General features: G+C 37.7%; 1 protein-coding gene and 1 pseudogene across 1 annotated transcript; one reads left to right on the plus strand and one right to left on the minus strand.

Moving 5' to 3' along the window:
* Nucleotides 1-2540: 2540 nt before the first annotated feature.
* LOC122200339 (olfactory receptor 1030-like) lies at nt 2541-3485 on the minus strand. The gene has a single exon (XM_042905894.1). The coding sequence runs from the start codon at nt 3477-3479 to the stop codon at nt 2541-2543; it is 939 nt and encodes a 312-aa protein (XP_042761828.1). The 5' UTR covers nt 3480-3485.
* Nucleotides 3486-14590: 11105 nt separating this feature from the next.
* On the plus strand, nt 14591-15573 carry LOC122201326 (annotated as a pseudogene).
* The last annotated feature ends 8837 nt before the right edge of the window (nt 15574-24410 follow it).

A 24410-nucleotide genomic window follows, 5' to 3' on the forward strand; every position in this document is an offset into this window, starting at 1 on the left:
TAATGTTCAAACGTTCAGATGAGAGGTGATAAAACTATCTTTATAAAAATAGTTTGCATTGACAAAGGCTTTGACAGGTTGGTCCCACAGGAGAGAACCATGAAACAAACTGATACAAATATGAAAAATTCATACATGACAGAATTTTTACTAAAATCTTTTTGTAATTATTTTTTTTTTAAGTTTAGGAGTACCTGGGTGGCTCAACAGGTTAAGCGTCAGACTTCGGCTCGGGTCATGATCTCACGGTTTGTGAGTTCAAGCCCCGTGTCCAGCTCTGTGCTGACAGCTCAGAGTCTAGACCCTGCTTCAGATTTGGCGTCTTCCTGTGTCTCTGCCTCACCCCCACCTGTGCTTTGTCACTCTTTGTCTCTGAAAAATGAATAAATGTTAAAATTTTTTAAATAAAAAATAAAACAAATTAAAAATTTTTAAGTTTGTTTATTTATTTTGAGAAAGAGACATGGGTGGGGGAAGGGGCAAGGAGAGAGGGAGAGAGAGAATCCCAAGCAGGCTCTGGGCTGACAGCACAGAGCCTGATGGGGAGCAGGATCACATGAAGCCATGAGATCATGACCTGAGCTAAAACCAAGAGTTGGACAAGGGGCTCCTGAGTGGCTCAGTTGTTAAGTGCCCAACTTTGGCTCAGGTCATGATCTCATGGTTTGTGAGTTTGAGTCCCATGTCAGGCTCTGTGCCAACAGCTTGGAGCCTGAAGCCTGCTTTGGATTCTGTGTCTCCCTCTCTCTGCCCCATCCCTGCTCATACTCTGTCTCTCTCCTTCAAAAATAAAAAAACATTAAAGAAATAAAAAAAATTTTTTTTTAATGTTTATTTATTTTTGAGACAGAGAGAGACAGAGCATGAACGGGGGAGGGGCAGAGAGAGAGGGAGACACAGAATCGGAAACAGGCTCCAGGCTCTGAGCCATCAGCCCAGAGCCCGACGCGGGGCTCGAACTCACGGACCGCGAGATCTTGACCTGAGCCGAAGTCAGACGCTTAACCGACTGAGCCACCCAGGCGCCCCAAGAAATAAAAAATTTTAAAAAAGACTTGGACACTTAAGTGACTGAGCCACTCAGACACCCCTGTACTAAAATCTTAATAAGAGCCATATGGAGTGTTTAAAAGTTGGAAAAATTAATTATTTTCATAAAATGACAATAATAATTATATTGCAACATTTGTAATACCAGGAATAATAAAGGCTTAAATATGCAAAAGTAAAACTTTAAAGAATTGAAAGAAAATATGAAAATATCTTTATAATAGGAGAGAATTGTTTAGGCAAAACATACAAAGCACAGCCATAAAGAGAAGATTAACATTTGAACTATGTTACATAGTTCTATACTACCAAATATCTCATGCACAAAAGTGAAATACAAGCTACAAACAGGTTGAAGTATTTGCATTGCATATATCATCAAAAGGCTAGTATCTACTACTGAATACATAAGGAGCTATTGCAAATGTACAAAATAACGATAAAATAACCCAGCTGAAAAATGAACAAAGAATATAGACATACAACTGAAAGAAAACTTTTCCGTTAGTATCAAAGCACTTAAAAACACTCCGCTTCACTTGTAATGACAACACAAAGGCTTAAACAAGAAATTAGAATCCATTTTACACCCATCAGATTGGACAACATTTTGAAAGTCTGACAGTATATAGGAATTGACAAGAATATGGAGTAAAGACCAAATTCACACACTGTTTTTCAGACAGCACTAAGCAGAGCAATTTGGCAATATCTACTAAATGTAAAGATACTCTTTTATGACCCAGAAATTACCCTCTTGCAACTTTACATGGAGGAACTCTTGAACTCGTCCACATTCAGAATTTCAGAGCAAAATGGTTTTCTAGATTTTCATATTACCAAGGAACAGGAAAAATGTATTCCCCCATCAATAAGAGAATGGATAGATAGACTGTGGTATATTTATATGCTGACGTGGACTTTACCAGTGACAGTTCATGCTCCATGGATCAGCATGGATGAATCCAACAAGATTCAGTGAAAACAGAATAACTTGCGGTAGGATAGCGTGACTTCATTTATAACAAATTTTAAATCTGCCAAAATAATATTATATAATTTTCTGGACACAGGAACACCAGCAAATATTAGAACTCTACATAGGGATGAGAAACACTGAATTCACATGAGATGTTAGTGCAGGAAATGGAGAGAGGAATGGAATCAGGCGGGGAGGGCTCGGTTTGAGAATAGCTGAGTTTGGGAAATATTTGAACCAAAACTGGCACGTATGAAGCCTTAATGATTAGGTCACTTGCACAGGTGGTCTTTATAATATTTCCTATTTTTTGATGTATGTTGGAAATAGTTTGTGATAAAAAAGATATACAAGTGAAACCACAAAAACAGTTTTATGATGAGGGTGGATATTGATTTAAAAAAAAACCTTCTAAGGAAAATACGCCATTCCATCAAAGCCTTATGACTAAGGATTCCACGGGACCAGTATTGTCATTCTAAGATATATTACATAACTGCGACCAAATTGTCTATTTAAAAAGTAATACCTTTTGGGCAACTTTCCTGATTGCTTGTTTAACATCTTTGTTCCGCAGGCTATAGATCAAAGGGTTTAGCATAGGGCTCACAAAGATATAAAAAACTGCGACAATTTTCCCCTGTTCTACAGATGCCTCGGAAGGGGGTCGCAGATGCATGCAGAATAGCGTCCCATAAAAGATGGTGACAGCCGTCACGTGGGACCCACAGGTGGAGAAGGCCTTGCGCCTCCCCTCTGCAGAACGGATGCGCAGAATCGTCGTGAAAATGAAAATGTAGGAGATGAGAATGATGGCAAGAGAGCATGTGAGATTGAAACCTGCCACCACAAACATGGCAGTTTCTTTGACGTACGTATCCGAGCAGGCAAGGACTATGAGAGGTGGGTCCGCACAGTAGAAGTGGTTGATTTCATTGGGTCCACAGAAGGAGAGGCGAAGCATCAGGATGGTCTGTGCCAGGCCATTTGCAAAACCGTAAATATAAGGCGTAGCAACAAGAGAGAGGCAGACACATCTGGACATCTTGCTACCGTACAGCAAGGGGTTGCAGATCGCCATGTAGCGGTCGTAAGCCATCACCGTCAGCATATAATAATCCGTGATCACCAGGGCAATGAAAAAGTGGAACTGTAGAAGGCAACCAAGGAAGGAAATGGCTTTTCTCTTGGATAAGAAATGAACCAGCATCTGTGGAGCGACACTGGTAGCGTAACAGAGATCCACAAAGGACAGATGGCTGAGGAAGAAGTACATGGGCGTGTGAAGTTTTGAGTCACTTCGGATTAACAAAATCATGCTCACGTTGCCAACTACTGTGATAAGGTAGATGACCAGGAAGACCACAAAAAGGACAGGCTGCAACTCGGCTCGATCTGTCAGTCCCAGGAGGATAAACTCAGTCACTGCTGTGTAGTTTCTCTGTAACATTGTGTGTGCTCGGCTTCAAATGGGGACTGAAAGAAAGCAAATAGAAATGCATGTCTTTGTCACGCATCTGTTACCCCCATCATGTCATCTGATAGTTCTAGTCTCAAACTTGTAAGTTTCACGTGTCCTAAAGAAATAGCCTAGTAAGCCCGCAGTTGACAGTTTGAACATCTACATTAGTAGAGAGCTCCTTTTATAAAGGCAGTCATATTCTAAATGCTTTTCTTCAAGTCTCTTTGTGTTGAAAAGACTTAATCTTCTCTGCAAGATGTATTACTTTTGTTCACTTACAATTTCCTTAAACGTTGCTGTTTTGGGACATTGAAATCCATTGTTTGTCAATATAGTTTTGATGTGGAATATAAATCATCACTTGTTTTTTGCAGCTAGAGGGAATGACGCATATCCCTATAAAACTAGCTTTTGTCCTCTTGCCTCCCCAAACTCAAGATCTTTTCAAGCAGTTTGTTCCCTCATGCTTCAATTCATGTCCTTTCCCTTGGTGTCTTCTCTACTCAGGTGGTCCCCTATCACCAAACCTTAGTGAACATGTAAGACTCAGCCTAGGATCTCCTCTGCTTTGGGTATCATTATCAAAAATCAGGGCCAAAACTTGGTTCATGAGGCATAAAGTCAATCATGTTTTTGATATAAAAAAAGATACATGTATAATATGCAAACCATATATATATATGTATAAAATATACACAATATACACATACCTATATATCAGTGATATCAAATGTTTATTGGGTGAAAGATTAGACAAAGCAATAGGATTAAAAGTCCCCCTGGTATCCAGGAGGAGACAATAATGAAAAAAAAATAGTTAACATATCCATGCCTTATAATAATTTTATGGTAACTCTACCTCCTTTTAACTTTCACATAAAATAAGAAAAATTATGTAACATAAATTCTGATTAGGGTTTTCAATACATGTGAATGATCCTAGTGGAATAATAATCATAGCAATCATACAAATGAGGCAAGACTTAAGTTACCCTCAAGTGTATCTCCCCTTTCTGCATTTATGGAGGGTACTTTTATGTACCATAAATACCATCTTGTAAAAACCAGTAGCTTCCTTCAATAACACACACAGGTATGACAGCATGTTATACTGCCTTTTACTAATAGCTACACATCCAAGAATGGGCAGAAATCATTTTCTAAGGCACTTTGTAAATGCCTTTCCAATAATCTTGCCCATTGCATTATCCCACTCTGCACATGTGGACTGTGGTCATATTGACCATGGTATTAAAATCCAAGACAAGTCACTTAAATCAATGTAATCATAAATATTTTGTACATTTCTAAGTTTGTAATGTCAGAGAAGTTATTATAAAAGTCAAATACTCTTTCATGCTGGGATGGTGTTTTTAATAAATATCTATTAACATATAAATCAAGCATCAATAATTAATATCTCTTTGTTTCTGTGGGTTAATGATGCAGTGTAACCTTGAACATGTCTGATTATTTAACTGACACTATACGACGATAACTTTTCTTTAAAGAAATAGATCACAACACCCTACATAGTTATAACAGAGAAAACTCAGAAAGAAGTATTTGTAGGGAGACAGAACTGGCTCTGGGGTACCTGAGGCTCTGTACTCTTGACATTCACCCTCACCCTGAGGTTCTGGTCATGTAGATTTCTCCTGGCACTACCCATTCATCTAAAGAGTCTACAAGGTTGATGTTTATTTTAAGAAGGGTGATGTCTCCTGATATGTGGTCATAATTCAGTCTGAAGTGGGAAAAGATTTAGGAAGGCATCTTCATGAAATGCACTTTGATTAACTTTCATGTGGATTATAAACCTGGGAGTGGCTGTTTTCCTATGAAGGGGTGTAGAACATTGTACAATAGGATGCTTGTAATTATAACGAGTAGCATTTCCAGCTTGGAAGGAACCAGAAAGTATTTAATGCCACTCCCTAATTTTCTTCATTAAGTAAGAGACAGTATACTGGGTTAGATTTTGAAAGTCATCAAAATGAACAGATCCTAGGAGCCCGCAGACCACCTGGCAGGAAAGCCACATCCCCCAATTCCTAGCCATGGGGCACGACCAAGTTCCTCATCTTTCTGTGTCTAATTTCCTCATGTGTAAAATTAGGTTCAAGGAGCAACTCCCTCATATGAGGGATTTAAATTAGTGCAAAACTTTTAAAATATGTCTCACATGGAGGAAACACTTAAGAAGTTGTAGCTACTGTTGTATGAGGTGAAAAATCCAGGTCTGGTCTAACATAAGACTCAACTTCAAGTGTAACTTTCAGGGACAAGAGTTTATCTAATCTCTAGCTAGATCCTCAGTGGCACCTGGAACAGTGCTTTCCCAAATGGAACCAATCAATCATTATATATGGAATGGATGTTCTCTCCGGTCTAGTAACTATTACTTTGTTGTACACGTATAAATATTTGTACTCTTAGAAAATCATTAACTCGATAACAACAGTTTTGCTAACTCGTCAGCATATGTTTCAGCCCATAACTTGATTTTGTTGACTAAAATACTTATCTCTACATTCCAAAATGTATTTTGACAACGCCAAATCCTACCTGTGAAAGAAGAGTGATTTCCCAAGGACAGCACAGATAGGAGGTTATAAACTGTTATAGGTTTATAAACTGTTCGGATTCTTCTAGCCTGAAGAGTTTATAACAGAATTGTCATACAGGCACCAAATCCCTATGGTTTAATTATCTCCAGTAGCAAATCATTCAGATAATGTGCAGTCACTAACTTATGCTTTTGCAAATCCTAACCAAGCTCATTGAGGACCTGATTTTGGCCCATGCCCCAATATCAACAGGGAATCAAATCTCTTGAGAATCATAAAGCAAGGGGATTCCTCATTTATTTTAAATTATGCTTGAATGTCTTACTATTTCTTGACTGGGGGAATAATAGGTTCTCTTGTCTACAACCTGTCAGGTAGAATGGTGCCTGGTGCACACAGAAAGTTTTGGAGTCTGGAATGTCATTGGAAGATCAATCAACTTAGGTTGATCTTGGACTCATTATTTACTCATTCCGAGCCTTGTGCTTTATCATGTTACTAGGATTAATACTCCATAGCTATTATGTACTGTGGGAATGTTATGGATATACACATGATATAGATGTGCTGGGGTTCTCCCTTTGTCACCCTCTCCAACCCTGACCCACTGCCTTTTCTTCTCTACCTTCCTTTGTCCCTCTGGAGTTGAACCCTGATGGATCACATCCGTAGAGATCCTTTGGTGTCCAGTGTCAGCTGAGTTTGGCCACTGGGAGGAACCAGTGGAGGGAAAAGAGGGAGAAAGAGAAAAGTAACTCAATTTATTTCTCCTTCTCTCCCCTATTCACAACAAAGGTGCTCGAGTGGCTGCATCCTTCCAAGCTAAACTCCTGCTGAGCTGTGTATTGGGAAAGAAACTGGCCGGGATTTGCTTCCTGCTTCTAGATCCCCTCAGGTCTGGTGGTTGTAGTCATTGCCTGGTCGCTTTAGAACAAGGAGTGGACACGCCTTTCTGAAGTTAGCCTCCAGATGATTCAACTTCTTTGATCAATTTCCATAACTTTGCCTGTATTCTGTGTCCGTTCTTTAAATTCCCTTCAGGCAAACAATCTGAGTGAAATGTTGTTTTATGCGATGTTCCTAATCCAGGTCAGAGCAGCACACAGTAGTTATTCAATAATGTGGCAGTGGAAGTAATAGCAGTAATAATGATTATTCATTTTGTTAAAGATTTGGGCTATAGCTAGGTTTAGAAGATTCTGGCCTGGCGCTTAAAAGGACCCTCTTTTTGTATCATGACTCAACTGAGGACTATGCACGAGTCAGATATTATCATTACTAACATTATTGCAGGTCGACTTGGATTTGAAAATGTGGCTTAGACTTGCTTTTCTGTTCCTTTCCTCTGAATTGAAGTCCCCCAGGCACATAGGCATAGCCCTGGTACTCTCCTTCCCTTTCCAGAGCCATGGCCAGTCAGCACGTCTGACTGAGATGAGACATGTTCATGAACCACATAGAGAATTGGATGTCTCCTATTGTTGGCCAGGCAACAGCAAGAATGTTTTTCCATAATCTCACCAATCTGTACTCACCCTACTTAGATAAGCATGTGGGGGATGTAGTGAATGGAATCCAAAATGTCATTTAAAACCTTGTTCCCCAGAGTCACTTAGAAACCTCTGCCTCATCCCTTGTTACCATAATTGGCACACCCTTTCATCTCTTCATGCGTTCCAGAAGCCTCTGTTATCAATGATTACATGTTCTCATCCCCATTCCCTCTGAATATTATTATATCCTTGACTTTGAAATACTCTGAGTCAAACTTTCCTAAATTGAGAAGAAGGGGAAGGAGGAGAAAAAGAAGGGAAAAACAATCGGAATCGTAGGCATCCAAAGAAACTTCAAAGAAGTTTGCAAAGTTGCTTTAAAACTATTGGGAGATACTTTTTTTTTTAAATAATATGTAATGTTAAAATTAATTTTTCTTTAATAAAAATTTCAAATTTGGACAAATGCTATGAATGGGAAGTGCACGACAGAAAAAAGCAAGTCATGGCTCTGACCACTTTTTGATCCCGTTAAACGCTATCAATCTAGTACTAGACCCAATCCTTTTGCCTGGAAACTATAAAGGTTTTTGGTGCTTCTAATAGTTCAGTCTTCTCCATAAGAAACCTGTGTGTGTATGTGTGTATATTTATAATTTTCAAGAATGTCTGAAGCATAATTACCCATAAACATTCATTATTAGCCTTAACAAGTCCATATGGGCTGAAATGTTCTCAGAGAAATATCTAAGCAAATAATATTTTACCTGAATCCTAGCTCTGTGTTCATAGGAAAAAAGTATTCAATTTTTCTGAGTGTCAGGACTTTCAGCTTAAGAAATAAATTATATCTGCATCACAGAAATATTGTAAATGTCAAATGTTCTTTGCCTATTTGTGGTAATGAAGATGGATATTTATTTTAAAATGCTTAGCACACTAGTGACTTGTATTCCTCATAAATACTCAAGAGATGAGAGTATCTTCCACACTATCTGAGTCTCAAATGTGTTGTAGGTGAAGATAACGTAAAGTAAATGTGAAAATGTAACTTTAATAATTCCCTGTAATTGTCTACCTCTTCCTCTGGAGACAATTACATTGAGCAGAGATGGGGGAAAACAAGATACAGTGTGTTTTTTATGGTGAATCTGCTATAAAACCAGTTAATTATATCTGCCCAGATGAATTTAAGAAAATGCAGAGATAATTTCAACGATCAAAGCATGTATACAGAGTGTATAATGTGGAAGTTGACGGTCAAAACATATTCAAGGTCTCAACAATAGGTCAGTTGATTGGTAAGCAATTCAAATTTCCACAATAAATACAATGTATCACCTTAAGGGAGGAAAAACAATATCTTAACTAAACATGAAAACATAATTTCTTTCTACTAGCATATTTCATGAAGGATTTGATGGTAGCATGGATTTAATACTGTGTTATAAAGTATAAGGGATAATTATAATATATTCAAGCTTTGACCCATCTCAACAGATCAATTAGGCAGAAAAGCACTTTCAGAATGACAAGGAGTATATATAGGGTTTGTTGTTGCTTATTTTTTTTCACCTAGCAAGATTTTTGACCCACCTGACGAGTAAAGTTCTTTTATTTACTCTTCACATGTTCATGGCAACTGGTAAATAAATATTTTGCGTGTTTCTCTCTTATATTTTCAGAAGAAAATTTAATGACAAAATATCTATCTTTAGTTGTCATGTTGCCTGAATCCTTGTGTCAGGATATAATTCCATAGCATGTAGACTTGTGAAGTATGATTTTCTTTTAAAAAGCAACTTTAGACTTAGAGCCATCAAAATGTTAATAACTCTTTGGTTGCTCTTTCTCTTTAGGGAAAGGCCAAGTCCTTCATATTTTAATGATTTCCCCCGTTTTATGACTTATGAGGCCTCTTATCACTGGTGAAAAGAGGCTTTGATCTGCATCCGTTATGTTTGTGCTTCTCTTTGGCCTTCTTTGGCTTCCGATCTACATGGTTGCTCTGCTGTCCTCTACCAGGACAAGTGCATCTTGTAGTCCTTAATTTCTCTTGGCTGGACACAGCCTGCTAATCTTCCCTACTGACCCAGCTTTACCTTGGCTCTTCAGCGGACTACAGCCCCTCCTGTAACTTAAATCTGCCCCTTAGACTCTTGTAGACATGACCTGGGAATGCTCCTGTGTAGTACTCAGCCTCGCTGATGCAACACATCTCAGGTTCCCACCTTTGTGTGATATTTTCACATTCCCCTACAAGGAGATGAAGGAAATTTGGAAATTTGGGGATAGTCCATTCCCCCATGGAAACCAAAGAAACTGTTGGAACATTAAGTCAAGTCCAAGGAGCACTATTTATGTTAGGTGGGCCCACAGTCTACTTTGCCTTGGCTGCCTGACAAGTTGATTCAAGGTCAAAGCCCACAGCAAGGAGAGCCAGTCTCAGAGTTATTTCCTAAGGCCTTAAATCATCTTTTTCTTTTTTTTTTTATTCACTCATTAGTATGCCTATGCCAAAGTACCAGGCTTTGGGCTCTTTACTTTCTCTCTGTCATAATCTACATTTTTATGTCAAGCACTAATGGTAGATGGACTTCAGATGAGGAAAATTTGGCTCAATCATATAAAAGATAAAATACTATTATTTTTTTCTTATTTGTAATGGTATTATTATGAACCTGGCTCAGAAGTACTAGGAATTTACTCTGATTTCAAATTATAATGTAAATAAAATTCAAAGAAGAAATATTGTATGAGCAGGAATCATAAACTAAACCTACCGTTGTATAAGCAGTCCATGCCAACAAGTCTACTTGAACTAGTTTGATTCAAACTAACCTTTCAATTAGATCTGAGAGTCTAAAAACTCACTCCCTGCAACTTGCCATTTAATTCACAGGAAGAAATGATCTTAGGTTGATCCTAGTGAAAATGAGACAAGCTGCTGTTTACATGGAACACCACTAAGTCACAACGCTCCTCCTAGCATCACTGCTTAGGTATTCATTCAGTACCTCTCCATTAAACATCAACTGTGCACCCAAAATATTGTATGGATCTGTTCCGGAGATGTCAACTGAAATTGACATTCATTCTGTCCTCAGAGCACTGGCAATCTTGTAAAAGAAATAGAAAGGTTACAAAAGTAGTAAGTACAACAAGAGAGACAGGGAAAACCACCAGTGGCATTCACAAGGGGAAACAACTATTCCAGCTGAGGATACGATGAGCAGAGTCACGACAAAGACCTTTTCGTTACAAAGGATGCAATACCTTATTACCTACCCTAGGAGAAATCTCAGTATCAAAATTGGTACCATGTGTTCTTGCATTTAATGAAAGATACCGCCTTCATTTAATGATTAACCCATAAATGAGGATCTGATCCATTGAGAAGTGACTTTTGTAAAGACCTCCAGAGGGAATCCTAATGATGTCCCCTAGGTGATTTCCTGATGAATGCTTCAGAGAGGAGTCATCCAGAGTTAGTCATCCAAGTATGAATCCTCCTACCTTGGGGACCTTCCAGGAGGCTAGGAAATCACTATCCCTCCACAGGCAAGTCTGTAAATCAAGAACTCCTAATATTGTTTGATATCTTAGTATCTCCTCTTTTGAACATAAAATGGAACTAGCAGGGATTATAAAAATTGACACATTAAGACAAAACCATAGGCAGGCAGACTCCGACTCTTTCTGACAAAGACAGCAGGTGACTGGTAATGTGTTAAGAGGTCAGGCCTTGCAACCATCTCGAAATTGGTTACAGATCCATTTCATAATACAGCTAAGATTTAGAATAGACTTACACACCAAGCTTCAGCCAGTTCTTGGAATTCAAAAAGTCCGTACCTCACCCTTCCCTCTTAACCTTTCCTCCTCCAAGACTAGAGACTTAAACATTCGCACAAGAAAATGTACTTTCACTCCATACAAGTGTAATGATTTCCTATACTTTTTATTAAGAGAAAAATTTTAAAGGATTTAGGTAAATGAGTGTAAGGTTAAGGGTGAGAAAGAAAAACATAAATGTGAACACCTCCCCTTATTCATTTGAAGGAGCTTCTCATAGATTTACTCAATTCAAGCTTGCACTGAAATATGATGGCATTGTTGCGACCAGAATGATCAAAACAGATTTAAATTGTTTTGTTCAAGGGGAATATACTTTTCTTTACTGTGTTATATATATAACACATGTTATTAAGTGAACTCTATGCCCAACATGGGGCTGGAACTCATGACCCCGAGATCAAGAGTCACATGCTCTACCAACTGAGTCATACAGGAATTCCTTCTTTACTGTGTTTCTGTCCTTTTCCAACACTGCAATGGATTTTATTAACTTTTGAGCTAAAGGATCCCATTTAACCAAAGTTATCAGAAAAGATTCATTAGGGATTGAAGGGTTTTTTTGTTTGTTTGTCCCCCGTCCCCATATTGTTCATAGACCTTTAATTCCTACCTAAGCTAAGCATAATTGTGGTTCTTTTTGGCAAATCTGTTATTTGAACTGTAATGATTTTATACATTTAGTTATTCTCTTCTTTTGGATTACTCTCATTCCTCTCACTTTCTCACTAATCTTTCTATTGGAATGAGAGCACTGAATGACAGAGGAAGAAGGGTCTCTTAACAACGTGGAATGCACCCATCTGGCAAAGGCCCATGGCATTGTGGGCTATGCTATGTGACGTGTGACTGAAAAAGTCTTAGATGCCATTCAACAAAATCTGTGCTGGCATGTTTTGAACACTGAACACTTAAGTGAGAATATGAACACATGAGTTCTCTTCTACTCCTTCACTTCAGCTTATAATTTGGATTATAACTATACCAAATTTACTTCCACAGTAAGTGTTTCTCCACGTGTATCCAAGAAAGAAAACCCTGGACCTTATGCAGTAAATAACAGAATGGTGTGATCATTAATAATAAGGCTTACCTCTTTTTCCTTCTATTTATGAATGCAAGAAAACTTGAGTTAGGATCATGGAGCCTCTTGGTAAGATAATCTCTTTTCAAGGTTCTAAAAAACCAACAGAATACTACTAGAGCTAAAGTCAGAGGAAGGGGTGTTTCCTTCTTCAAACTAATGGGGAAAATTTTTGTGTGCATGATGATGGCAAGTTCTATACTTAGGGAAACTTTGTGGTGATACATCAGGATCTTCTCTAAGGAGAAAGTATAAACTAGCAGAGGGTAAAAACATGTGATAAAACCTCTTTTATTTAGTTTAAACAGATCATAACAACTGTCTCACTCAGTGCTTTAACCCTAGCTGTACATTAAAATCATGTGGAAAGTTTATTAAAAAGTATGCCAATGTGTATACCTCTCCTGAGCTGAGCTGTGATCCCAGTATCAATGCTCTCAAATATTCCCCATCTGAATATGACATGAAGCCAGAGTTGATCATCACTGATTGAAGTGTTATATTTGTGAATATATCATTGTTATAAGCAATAGAGTTATTCTTTAAAATGTATAAACTTTTAACATCCTCCTGGCTTTAAAAATTAAAGGCAATTTATGTTTTCTGTCCTGAGTCAACTTCCAACTCTTTCTAACAGTCCAAACTGCAAATTTTAATCATCAATTAAAAAGGTTTTGGGTCAGATGCCATTATCACTAGTTTGTGTTATAAAAACAAATCAGATATGGTAGCTAGAATTTTTGTAGCAACTCAGTCTACACTGGTACATCACAGAGGTGAGACATCTACACATCATGAAAAATCAGCGGATGTGAGTTGGCAAACTTACCTCATTGATTCATCCGTTTGTTCAACTAATGATTATTGTATCAAACGATGTAGGTATTGGCCCAGGTTCTAGGGATGTGGCAAAAAATAAAGTTCTTGCCCTCCTGTGGCTAACATTTTAATAGAGGACAGATTAAAAACTATGTAATAATTATTTATGTAAATAAATAATCATTTCAGAAGTGATAAATGAGGAAAAATAGATCATGGTCCATGATTAAAGAGCTATTTGGAGCGGAACTTAACTTGAGAGATCTAAATGAGGTGATGCCATGAGTGACTCAAAGGCCTGGTAGAAGAAATTTCAAAGCAGAGGGATGAGCATATGCAAAGGTCCTGAGATACGATTGTGCTCAAGATGTTTAAAAAAAAAAAAAAAAAACACTAGAAGGACAATGTGGCAAAAGAAAAAGGACTAGAGAGAGAATTTTATCTTAGACCTAACTGACAGCAGAGAAAATGCTGACAAGCTGTTTTAAGATTCCATGCATAATCTTTGGAAGGTATAGCAGATAAGACTTCCTGATAGTTTAGATATAAGGTATGAAATCAAAGGCATGAGATAAAATGAAATATGAACATGACATATATAATATAAAATAATAATGGATATTGGGATATTATGAGATAAAAAGAGACCATGAGATCAAAAGGGATATTAGGTGAGGAAACAACCCAGACTCTGAGTGGCTGGTTTGAAAGGAGTTGAGATGGAAAAGACACCAAGAAACCTACGTTGCTGTAAGAGAATAAGGAAGAAATGAGGAAGAAACTGAACATCGATACATACACAACAGGCTCTCAAGAGTATATTCTACTCCAATTACAGAAGTTTGGCCCTTGTTGACAACAATACAACCAGTCTACAGAGCATCACCCCGTCTCCTGATTTCCTGATGAAGCTTTATGTCGTGATCAGACAATGGCAGTAGCCATGTTGGAGCACCAGTGGTTGTGATACCACAGCCTAATCAGGGACACCAATGAGCTAAGTCGAATTCTGCATGTGCTAGCTGTGAGGTGAGAGTGGCAAAGCAGTCAGCATGGCAGGTGCATGGACTTCAAATATATTGTCCATTTCACCACCAACCACCTCAAGGCACCTGCTGCAACTCTTCTATCACTGGGGCAACTAACGACCTATTTACACCTCTCTTTCCAAACCTGACTTTGTTTTAGTGCCCATTTACTTTGTTTAGTCTTGAAATGAATGCAGTTTATTTCTGGATTTATATCTGAAAAATTACTCTCTTATCAGAGAATATGATGATGGACAAACTTCCCCAACAAAATAGCACTGAGGCAACTGAGTTCATCCTGCTAGGACTCACAAGCCAACCAGGGCTGCAGCCCATCCTTTTTGTGGTGTTTCTCCTGATTTGCCTCAGCTCTCTGACAGAGAACGTCGGATTCATTGCATTAATCAGGTTCACTCCACGGCTGCAAAACACCATGTGCTTTTTCCTCACCCATTTACATGCGTGGATATTTTGTATTCTACTAACGTCTCACCTCAGATGCTTGGTAATTTTCTATCAGAGAAGAAAACCATTTCCTGCATGGGGTGTCTGGCCCAATGTTTTGTTTTTGTGATTCTGCTCCTTATGGAGTATCACATGCTGGGTACCATGGCCTCTGACAGGTACGTGGCCCTCTGCCATCCCCTACACTACAACAGCAGAATGTCCAGGCCCCTTTGCATCTGCCTTGTCACTGCCCCCTACCTCTGGGTACTATGGTGGGCACAATGCAGGTACTATTGACCTCTCACTTATCCTTTTATGGACACAACATCATCAACCATTTCTATGTGCTGCCCCACCCCTCCTGATGCTGACAGGATCAGACACTTAGAGAAAGCAGACGGCTCTGTTTGTGTGTGGAGATTAACCTCACCGTTCCATCCTTATATCCTACTCATCATCCTTATCTCCTACATTTTCATTTTCACCACCATCATGAAGATCCTTTCCGGCAAAGGCCAGTGCAAAGCCTTCTCCACCCATGGCTCTCACCTGATCACTGCCGCCATGTTTTTTGGGTCCCTATTCTGCATGTATCTGAGACCAGCCCCTGAGCAGTCTGTTGAACAAGGGAAAATTGTGGCAGCGGTTTGTATCTTTCTGAGTCTCATGCTGAATCTATTTACCTACAGCCTGAGGAACAAAGATGTGAAGCTGGCTTTGAGAACAGGGTTTCGGAGGAACTTTGGCACAATGGAGAAACGGTCTATTTTGACAGTCTCCCAATGAAAAAAACAAAAACGTGCCAAAAACAATGAAAAAGCAGCCCCTGTTGGTTGTACCTGAGTGCAATTCTCTGGAGTAACACTAACATTGATTATATATGCACAGCTTCTGACCAGGTGAGAATCCTAATGGCAGCCATGAAAAGGACAGTTGTTTGGAGATGATGACAGGTGGGAATCACAAGAGCGGAAGTCAGCTGCTTATAATTAAGCAGGGTCCCCTGTTTAGTCTCACTCAAGAACTCCCTTCCCCTTGATCAGTCTGCAGAGAAGTCCTTCCTTTCAGCTCATAGGTCCACAATATTGACCATCACTGAGCTATTCTTATTAGCAAAGTGCAGGGCTTTGCAGTATGTTTCCTGAATATGCAAATAATTTACATTCACTTGATATCCTACATAATTTCCTTTAATGAAAACTGATTATCTTCTCTAAAAAGGCTGAAAACTCTAATTCTGCATATTTGTTTCAATACGTTCGTTTTTGGTACATTCTTATGTCTACTTATCCAGAGTGGAAAACCATCTGTGCTTTATTATTTTCACAAAGAATCTGATAGTTGACGTCTTAATTAACCAACACATTTGTTTCAATAGTTTTCCTTAATCAAAGCAGATATCTATAGGAATGGGCGAAACCCATTCTGGATATAGAAATTTCATGGCCTCCATTAGAGGCTTTTATGATTCTGTTCCTACCTTATTGACAATTACTTGCTCTGTGATTCTGCATATTACCTTGCTGTTCCGTTCATGTCTACCCATAAACTATTTTTAAAATAGCAGCTGTTCTAAGCATGGAAATTTGGGTTTAGTATTTTGCAACTAACTTGTATCACAGCCATATTCCTGATTGCTAGATACTTTTTGAACTTGGGCTTTACTTAAGTGAATTAATATAGCTTACCATTGATATGACACATTTAGTACATCTTTTCCTTTTAATATTTCAACAGTTTTTATTTTTCTCTCTTTAGGAAAATCTTTCTCCACGTAAGTTTCAGCTTCTGATCGGTTATTACATGAAGATAAGTTTCTACAGTTTTAATCTTACTTCTTTCTGTCTTTCCTTTTTTTTTTTTTTTTTAATTTATTTATTTATTTATTTTTATTTTTTAATATATGAAATTTACTGTCAAATTGGTTTCCATACAACACCCAGTGCTCATCCCAAAAGGTGCCCTCCTCAATACCCATCACCCACCCTGCCCTCCCTCCCACCCTGCCCTCCCTCCCACCCCCCATCAACCCTCAGTTTGTTCTCAGTTTTTAACAGTCTCTATGCTTTGGCTCTCTCCCACTCTAACCTCTTTTTTTTTTTTTTTTTTTTCCTTCCCCTCCCCCATGGGTTTCTGTTATGTTTCTCAGGATCCACATAAGAGTGAAACCATATGGTATCTGTCTTTCTCTGTATGGCTTATTTCACTTAGCATCACACTCTCCAGTTCCATCCATGTTGCTACAAAAGGCCATATTTCATTTTTTCTCATTGCCGCGTAGTATTCCATTGTGTATATAAACCACAATTTCTTTATCCATTCATCAGTTGATGGACATTTAGGCTCTTTCCATAATTTGGCTATTGTTGAGAGTGCCGCTATAAACATTGGGGTACAGGTGCCCCTATGCATCAGTACTCCTGTATCCCTTGGATAAATTCCTAGCAGTGCTATTGCTGGGTCATAGGGTAGGTCTATTTTTAATTTTCTGAGGAACCTCCACACTGCTTTCCAGAGCGGCTGCACCAATTTGCATTCCCACCAACAGTGCAAGAGGGTTCCTGTTTCTCCACATCCTCTCCAGCATCTATAGTCTCCTGATTTGTTCATTTTGGCCACTCTGACTGGCGTGAGGTGGTATCTGAGTGTGGTTTTGATTTGTATTTCCCTGATAAGGAGCGACGTTGAACATCTTTTCATGTGCCTGTTGGCCATCCGGATGTCTTCTTTAGAGAAGTGTCTATTCATGTTTTCTGCCCATTTCTTCACTGGGTTATTTGTTTTTCGGGCGTGGAGTTTGATGAGCTCTTTATAGATTTTGGATACTAGCCCTTTGTCCGATGTGTCATTTGCAAATATCTTTTCCCATTCCGTTGGTTGCCTTTTAGTTTTGTTGGTTGTTTCCTTTGCTGTGCAGAAGCTTTTTATCTGTCTTTCCTTTTGGACGGAGTGACATGTATCGTCGCCATCACCAAATGGGTGCTCAAGTTTTCCTTTCTCCTCAAAAGCGTTGTGAGTGTCATTTCATTGTGTGTATGTGTGAATACAGTAGATATAAAATCATCACAGAGAACATTGGTGCATCAGTTTATTGGAACCGAAATTTGTTTTACTTCATCTCCATGACACGGTACTTCTCGCTGTTGTAATGATGATGTTACAGCACAGGAAGAATTCTTCATTTGGTGGAACTTTCTTTGGGTTGATAGACTTTTGAAACATTACTATGAAAATTCTCTCAAAATATCTTTTTAGGCCTTCAGCGCATTCTTACAATTGGAATAGCTGAATAAAAGTGGACAAACATCTTTAATACTCCTGAAAACCTAACGTTAAATTGATTTCCAGAAACACTGTGAATTGTTATTTTTCCTGACACTAACAATATATGGAAGTGCTAGTCCTTTAGAACTCTCTTAACTGACATTCAAGAGTATCCTTTTTTAAATGTTTTTGTTTTGTTTTGTTTTGTTTTGTTTTTGAGACAGAGAGCACAAGCAGGGGAGAGGCGAAGAGAGAGAGGGAGACAGAGAATCTGAAGCAGGCTCCAGGCTCCAAGCTCTCAGCACAGAGCCCAGCAGGGCTTGAACCCACGAACTGTGAGATCATGACCTGAGCCAAATTTGGATGCTTAATTGACTGAGCCACCCAGGCGCGCCCCCACAAATGAGTATCTTAGTTCATGTTTTCATTACCAAACTTGCTACTCATCCATTTTTAGCATGTTTAGATTTATCAAAGTTCCATTCACAGCTTGTAGCATTTATTTATGTGTTGGGGTTAGTGATTCAACTGATTTCTAGGAACTTATCAGACCTTAACACTTTTACCACTTTATTCTCTTTGTGGCAAAATCTTTGCCCAATTATTGAGTGCTACCTATTTATTTTTTTAACTTTATTTATTTATTTTGAGGGAGAGAGAGAGATAATGTGAGTGGGAGAGGGGCAGAGAGAGGGAGAGAGAGGGAGGCTGCACTGCCAGCACAAAGGTAAACCTGGCCCTCGAACTCAAAAAGCTGTGAAATCGTGACCTGAGCCGAAACCAGGAGTCATATGCTTAGCAAACTGAGCCACCGAGGCACCTGGAGTGCTGCTTATTTTAAATATTTTATAGTCAAACAGATTAACTTTCTGTCGCGAACTTTTCCTACTACTATTAAGCTCAGAAACATTTTTCTGATTGTTGAAATTTTCAGGATTTATTATAATTCTAATCAACACAGAATTTGTTTCCAGTGATTGAATGACTCACAGCTGAGGGCTCGGTGTGGGCATGTTGGTTCTTTGGGGGGGAATAATTGTTGGCAAAAGGGAAATTTAGCTAGGGATAAAATTCTGTGTTTACATATCTGCAAAAAAAAATATGTGGCATTATGGACACTGGCAATGTTACAAAACTCAAATGTTTATATAAAAGTGTTAAGTAATGCACAATGGTTATAGATAAAACCGCATTCTTGCTCATCATTTATAGGCCACCAGCATCTCTCTGCCTTTCTGGAAAAAAAAAGTCTTAATTCACTCATCTCCTTTCATCCTAAGCAGAACTGTCTATGCCATAATTCCATACATCTCCCAGTCAGGCGTGAGGACTAAGCCATAACAGTCCTATTCATACCAAGACATGTTTATTCATTCTTCAAATAATTTACTGCAGATATGTCTTGTATGCATAGCCATATTTGAATTTTATGTATATATTTTCCTGTACTTCATGAATGAAACCATCTTATGCATAAATGCCAGGTTAAAAATCTTGGATAACTAGAAGCATCTGATTTGCATTTCCTACAAAAACTTTTATAAGGAAAAATAATGAAGATGGAATTTTTACTAGCAATTGGAACATATTTTATATTTATATTAATTGTAAGAACTTATTGTTAGATGTATTTACATCTATATGTATTTTAAATGATGTGAACAAATAAGAAATAAACAGAAGTATTTCATCTAATTATACAATGAAGATAACATCATACATTTGTGAGATAATAAAGGATTGCTTAAAAATATTATGATGAAATGGGTTAACATCTATATGTGCCAAAAAGATACTTGTTTTAGACCTAAAGACATCTGCAGATTGAAAGTGATGGGATGGAGAAACATTTATCATGGAAATGGACATCAAATAAAGCCAAAGTAGCAACACTTGTATCAGACAAACTAGATTTTAAACCAAAAATGTAACAAGAGATGATGGGCTCTATATTATAAGATTATTATAATATTATTGTAATATTATTATAATATTATTGTAATATTATAATAAAGGGGACTGTCAAACAAGAAGTTCTAACATTTGTAGATACTTATGCCCCCAAATATATAAAACAATTAATAACAAACATAACGGAACTCATTAATAATAAACCAATAACAGTGGGGGATTTTAACACCACACTTACATCAGTGGATAGATGAAGCAAAAAAATCAACAAGGGAGCCATGGCTTTAAATGACACACTGGGCCAGATGAACTTAACAGATACATTAAGAACATTTCATCCTAAAGCAGCAGAATAAACATTCTTTTCTTTCTTTTTTTAAATTTTTTAAAAACATTTTTACTGTTTATTTAGAGAAAGAGATAGCAGGAGCAGGAGAGGGGCAGAGAGAGAGGAAGACACAGAATCCGAAGCAGGCTCCAGGCTCTGAGCTGTCAGCACAGAGCCCGACGCGGGGGTTGAGTTCACCAGTGGTGAGATAGTGACCCGAGCCAAAGCTGGATGCTCAAATGACTGAGCCACCCAGGTGCCCCAGAATAAACATTCTTTTCAAGTACACATGAGATATTCTCCAACATAGATCACAGATTAGGTCACAAATAGGTCAGGCCTCAGCAAAGACAAAAAGATTGTGATCATACCATGTACATTTTCTGACCCCAACACCATGAACCTTGAAGTCAACCACAGGAAAAAATCTGGAAGGACCACGAATATATGGAGATTAGACAACATACTACTAATGAATCAATGGGTCAACCAGGAAATTAAAAAAAAAAAAAATTAAAAAAAAAACATGGAAACTAATAAAACTAAAGACATGACAGTCCAAAATCGGGGGTGCAGCAAAAGTTGTCAGAGGGAAGTGTGTAGCATTACAGGCCTATCAAGGAAGCAAAAACATCTCAAATAAACAACCTAGCCTTACACCTAAAGGAGCTAGAAAAATAAAAACAAATAAAGCCTACAGCCAGAATAAGAAGCTCAATAAAGTTTAAAGCAGAAATAAATGACATATAGAAACTAACAAACAAACAGAAAACAATAGAACAGATCAATGAAGCCAGGGGCTTTCTTTGAAAAAATTAATAAAATTGATAAACCCCCTAGCCAGACCTATAAAAAAGAAAAGAGAAAGGACCCAAATAAATAAAATCACGAATAAGAGAGGAGAAATAGCAACCAACAACCAACACCACAGAAATACAAGCAATTATAAGAGTATATTATGAAAAATTATATGCCGACAAATTGGGCAATCTGGAAGAAATGGATAAATTCCTAGAAAACTACAAACAACTAAAACTGAAACAGGGAGAAATACAAACTGGAACAGACAAATCACAAGCAAAGAAATTGAATCAGTAATCAAAAATCTCCCAACAAACAAAAGTCCAGTGCCAGATGGCCTCCGAGGGGAATTCTACCAAACATTTAAAGCAGTGTTAAATGTTATTCTTCTCAAACGATTCCAAAAATAAAAATGGAAGGAAAACTTCCAAACTCATTCCAGAAGGCCAGCATTATCCCAATTCCAAAACCAGACAAAAACTCCACGGAAAAGGAGAACTACAGGCCAGTATCCCTGATGAACATGGATGCATATCATAAATATATATATATATATATATATATATATATATATATATATATATATGCAAGATACAAGCAAATCAAATCCAACAGTACATTAAAAGAATCATTCACCACAGTCAAGTGGGATTTATGCCTGAGCTGCAGGGTGGTTCAACATTCACAAATCAATCAGTGTGATAAACCACATTAATAAAAAAAAAAGGATAAGAACCATATGATCCTATAAATAGATGCAGAAAAAGCATTTGACAAAATACACCATGCATTCATGATAAAATCCCTCAACAAAGTAGGGATGGAGAGAGCATACATCAACATCATCAAGGCCATATTTGAAAAACCCACAGCTGATATCATCCTCAATAGGAAAAAAATAAGAGCTTTTTCACTAAGGTCAGGAACAAGACAGGGATGTCACCCCTCACCACTGTTATTTAGCATATTACTGGTAGTTCTAGTCTAAGCAACCAGACCACAAAAAAAAAAATAAAAGCATACAAATCAGCAAGGAAGAAGTCAAACTTTCACTCTTTGAAGATTGGCATGATACTCTATATAGAAATCTAAAAAGATTCCAGCAAAAATTTGCTAAAATTGATACATGAATTCAGTAAAGTTGCAAGACATAAAATAAATGTACAGAAATCTGTTGCATTTCTATACACCAATAATGAAGCGGCAGAGAGAGAAATCAATCCGTCCCACTTACATTTGCACCAAAAACAATTAGATACCTAGGAATAAACCTAACCAAAGAGGTAAAATGTCTGTACTCTGAAAACTATAAAACAGTGGTGAAAGAAACTGAGGTGATACAAAAATGGGAAAAAATATTCCAGGCTCATAGATTGAAATAACCAATATTGTTCAAATGTCTATTCTACCAAAGGTAATCTACACAATGAATGCAATGTCGGTGAAAACATAACCAGCATTATGCACAAAGCTAGAACAAATGATCCTAAAATTTGTGTGAAACCCCAAAAGATACGCAATAGCCAAAACAATCTTGAAAAAGAAAAGCAAACCTGCAGGGATCACAATCCTAGACTTCAAGTTATATTACAAAACTGTAGTGATGAAAAATAGACACATGGATCAATGGAATAGAACAGAAAAACCAGAAATGAACCCACAACTACATTGGCCAACAATCTTCAACAAAGCAGGAAGGAGTATCCAATGGAAAAAAGACAGTCTCTTCAACAAATGATGTTGGGAAAATTGGACAGCAACATAAAGAATGAACCTGGACCACTTTCTTACACCATACACAAAAATAAATTCAAAATGGATGAAAGACCTAAGTGTGAGACAGGAAACCATCAAAATCCTAGCAAGAACACAGGCAGCAACTTCTTTAACCTTGGCCACCACAACTTGTTACTAGGTATGTCTCCTGAGGCAAAGGAAACGGAAGGAAAAATGAACTATTGGGACTTCATCAAATTAAAAAGCTTCTGCACAGCAAAGGAAACAATCAATGAAACTAAAAGGCAACCTACAGAATGTGAGAAGATATTTGCAAAGGACATATTTGATAAAGGGTTAGTATCCAAAATATATAAAAACTTATAAAGCCCAGTACCCAAAAACAAATAATCCAGTTAAGAACTAGGCAGAAGACATGAATAGATACTTGCCCAAAGAAGACATCCAGATGGCTAACAGACACATAAGATGCTCCACATCACTCATCATCAGAGAAATACAAGTCCGAAACCACAACGAGATACCACCTCACACCTGTCAGAATGGCTAAAATTAACACCCCAAGAAACAACAGATGTTGGAGAGGATGCAGAGAAAGAGAAACCCTCTTGTACTGTTGGTGGGAATGCAAACTGGTGCAGGGACTCTGGAAACCAGGATGAAGTAGCCTCAAAAAGTTAAAAACACAACTACCCTATGATCCAGAAATTGTGCTACCAGGTAGTCATTCAAAGAATACAAATACTGATCTGGAAAGATAGATGCACCCCAATGTTTGTGGCAGCCTTACCAACATAGCCAAACTATGGAAAGAACCCAAATGTCCATCAACTAATAAATAGATAAAGAAGTTAGTGTGTGTGTGTGTGTGTGTGTGTGTGTGTGTGCGTGTGTGTATAATGGCATATTCCTCAGCCATAAAAAGGAATGAAATCTTGCCATTTGCACTGACATGGATGGGATTTGAGAGTATTATGCAAAATGAGATATCAGTTAAAGACAAATACCATATGATTTCACTCATATGTGGAACTTAAGAAATAAACAGATAAACATAGGGGAAAAGAAGAAACAGAAGCAAACCAGAAAACAGGCTATTAATTATGCACAACAAACTGAGGGTTACGGGAGGGGAGGTATGTGGGGAATGGTTTCAATGAAGCATGGGTATTAAGGAGAGTACTTGTGGTGAGCACTAGGAGTTGTATGTAAGGGAAGGATCACTAGATTCAACACCTGAAACAAATATTACGCGGTATCTTAACTCAAAGGAATTTTTTAATTAAAAAAAAAGAGGAAACAGGTTAAAATATGAAGGGAAAGGTTATATAATATCACAGTGTGCAATAAAATTTTATTTAGAAAAATTCAACATATTCCTACAAAATATGGTCAGGAAAAATGAATAACATACAGAGATGCTTGCTTATTTAATTTTAGGTGGCAGAGAAGTCACAAAACAAAATTTAAAAAAATTTTCCCATAAAAATGTAAATATTCTTCATATGAGGAATCATCAGAAATAACATGAACAGCAATCATCAAACTGATGTATGTCTTTTATTACTTAAAATCTGTTTCA

Source organism: Panthera leo, chromosome D1 (assembly GCF_018350215.1).
Source record: "Panthera leo isolate Ple1 chromosome D1, P.leo_Ple1_pat1.1, whole genome shotgun sequence".
NCBI classification, from domain to species: Eukaryota; Metazoa; Chordata; class Mammalia; order Carnivora; family Felidae; genus Panthera; species Panthera leo.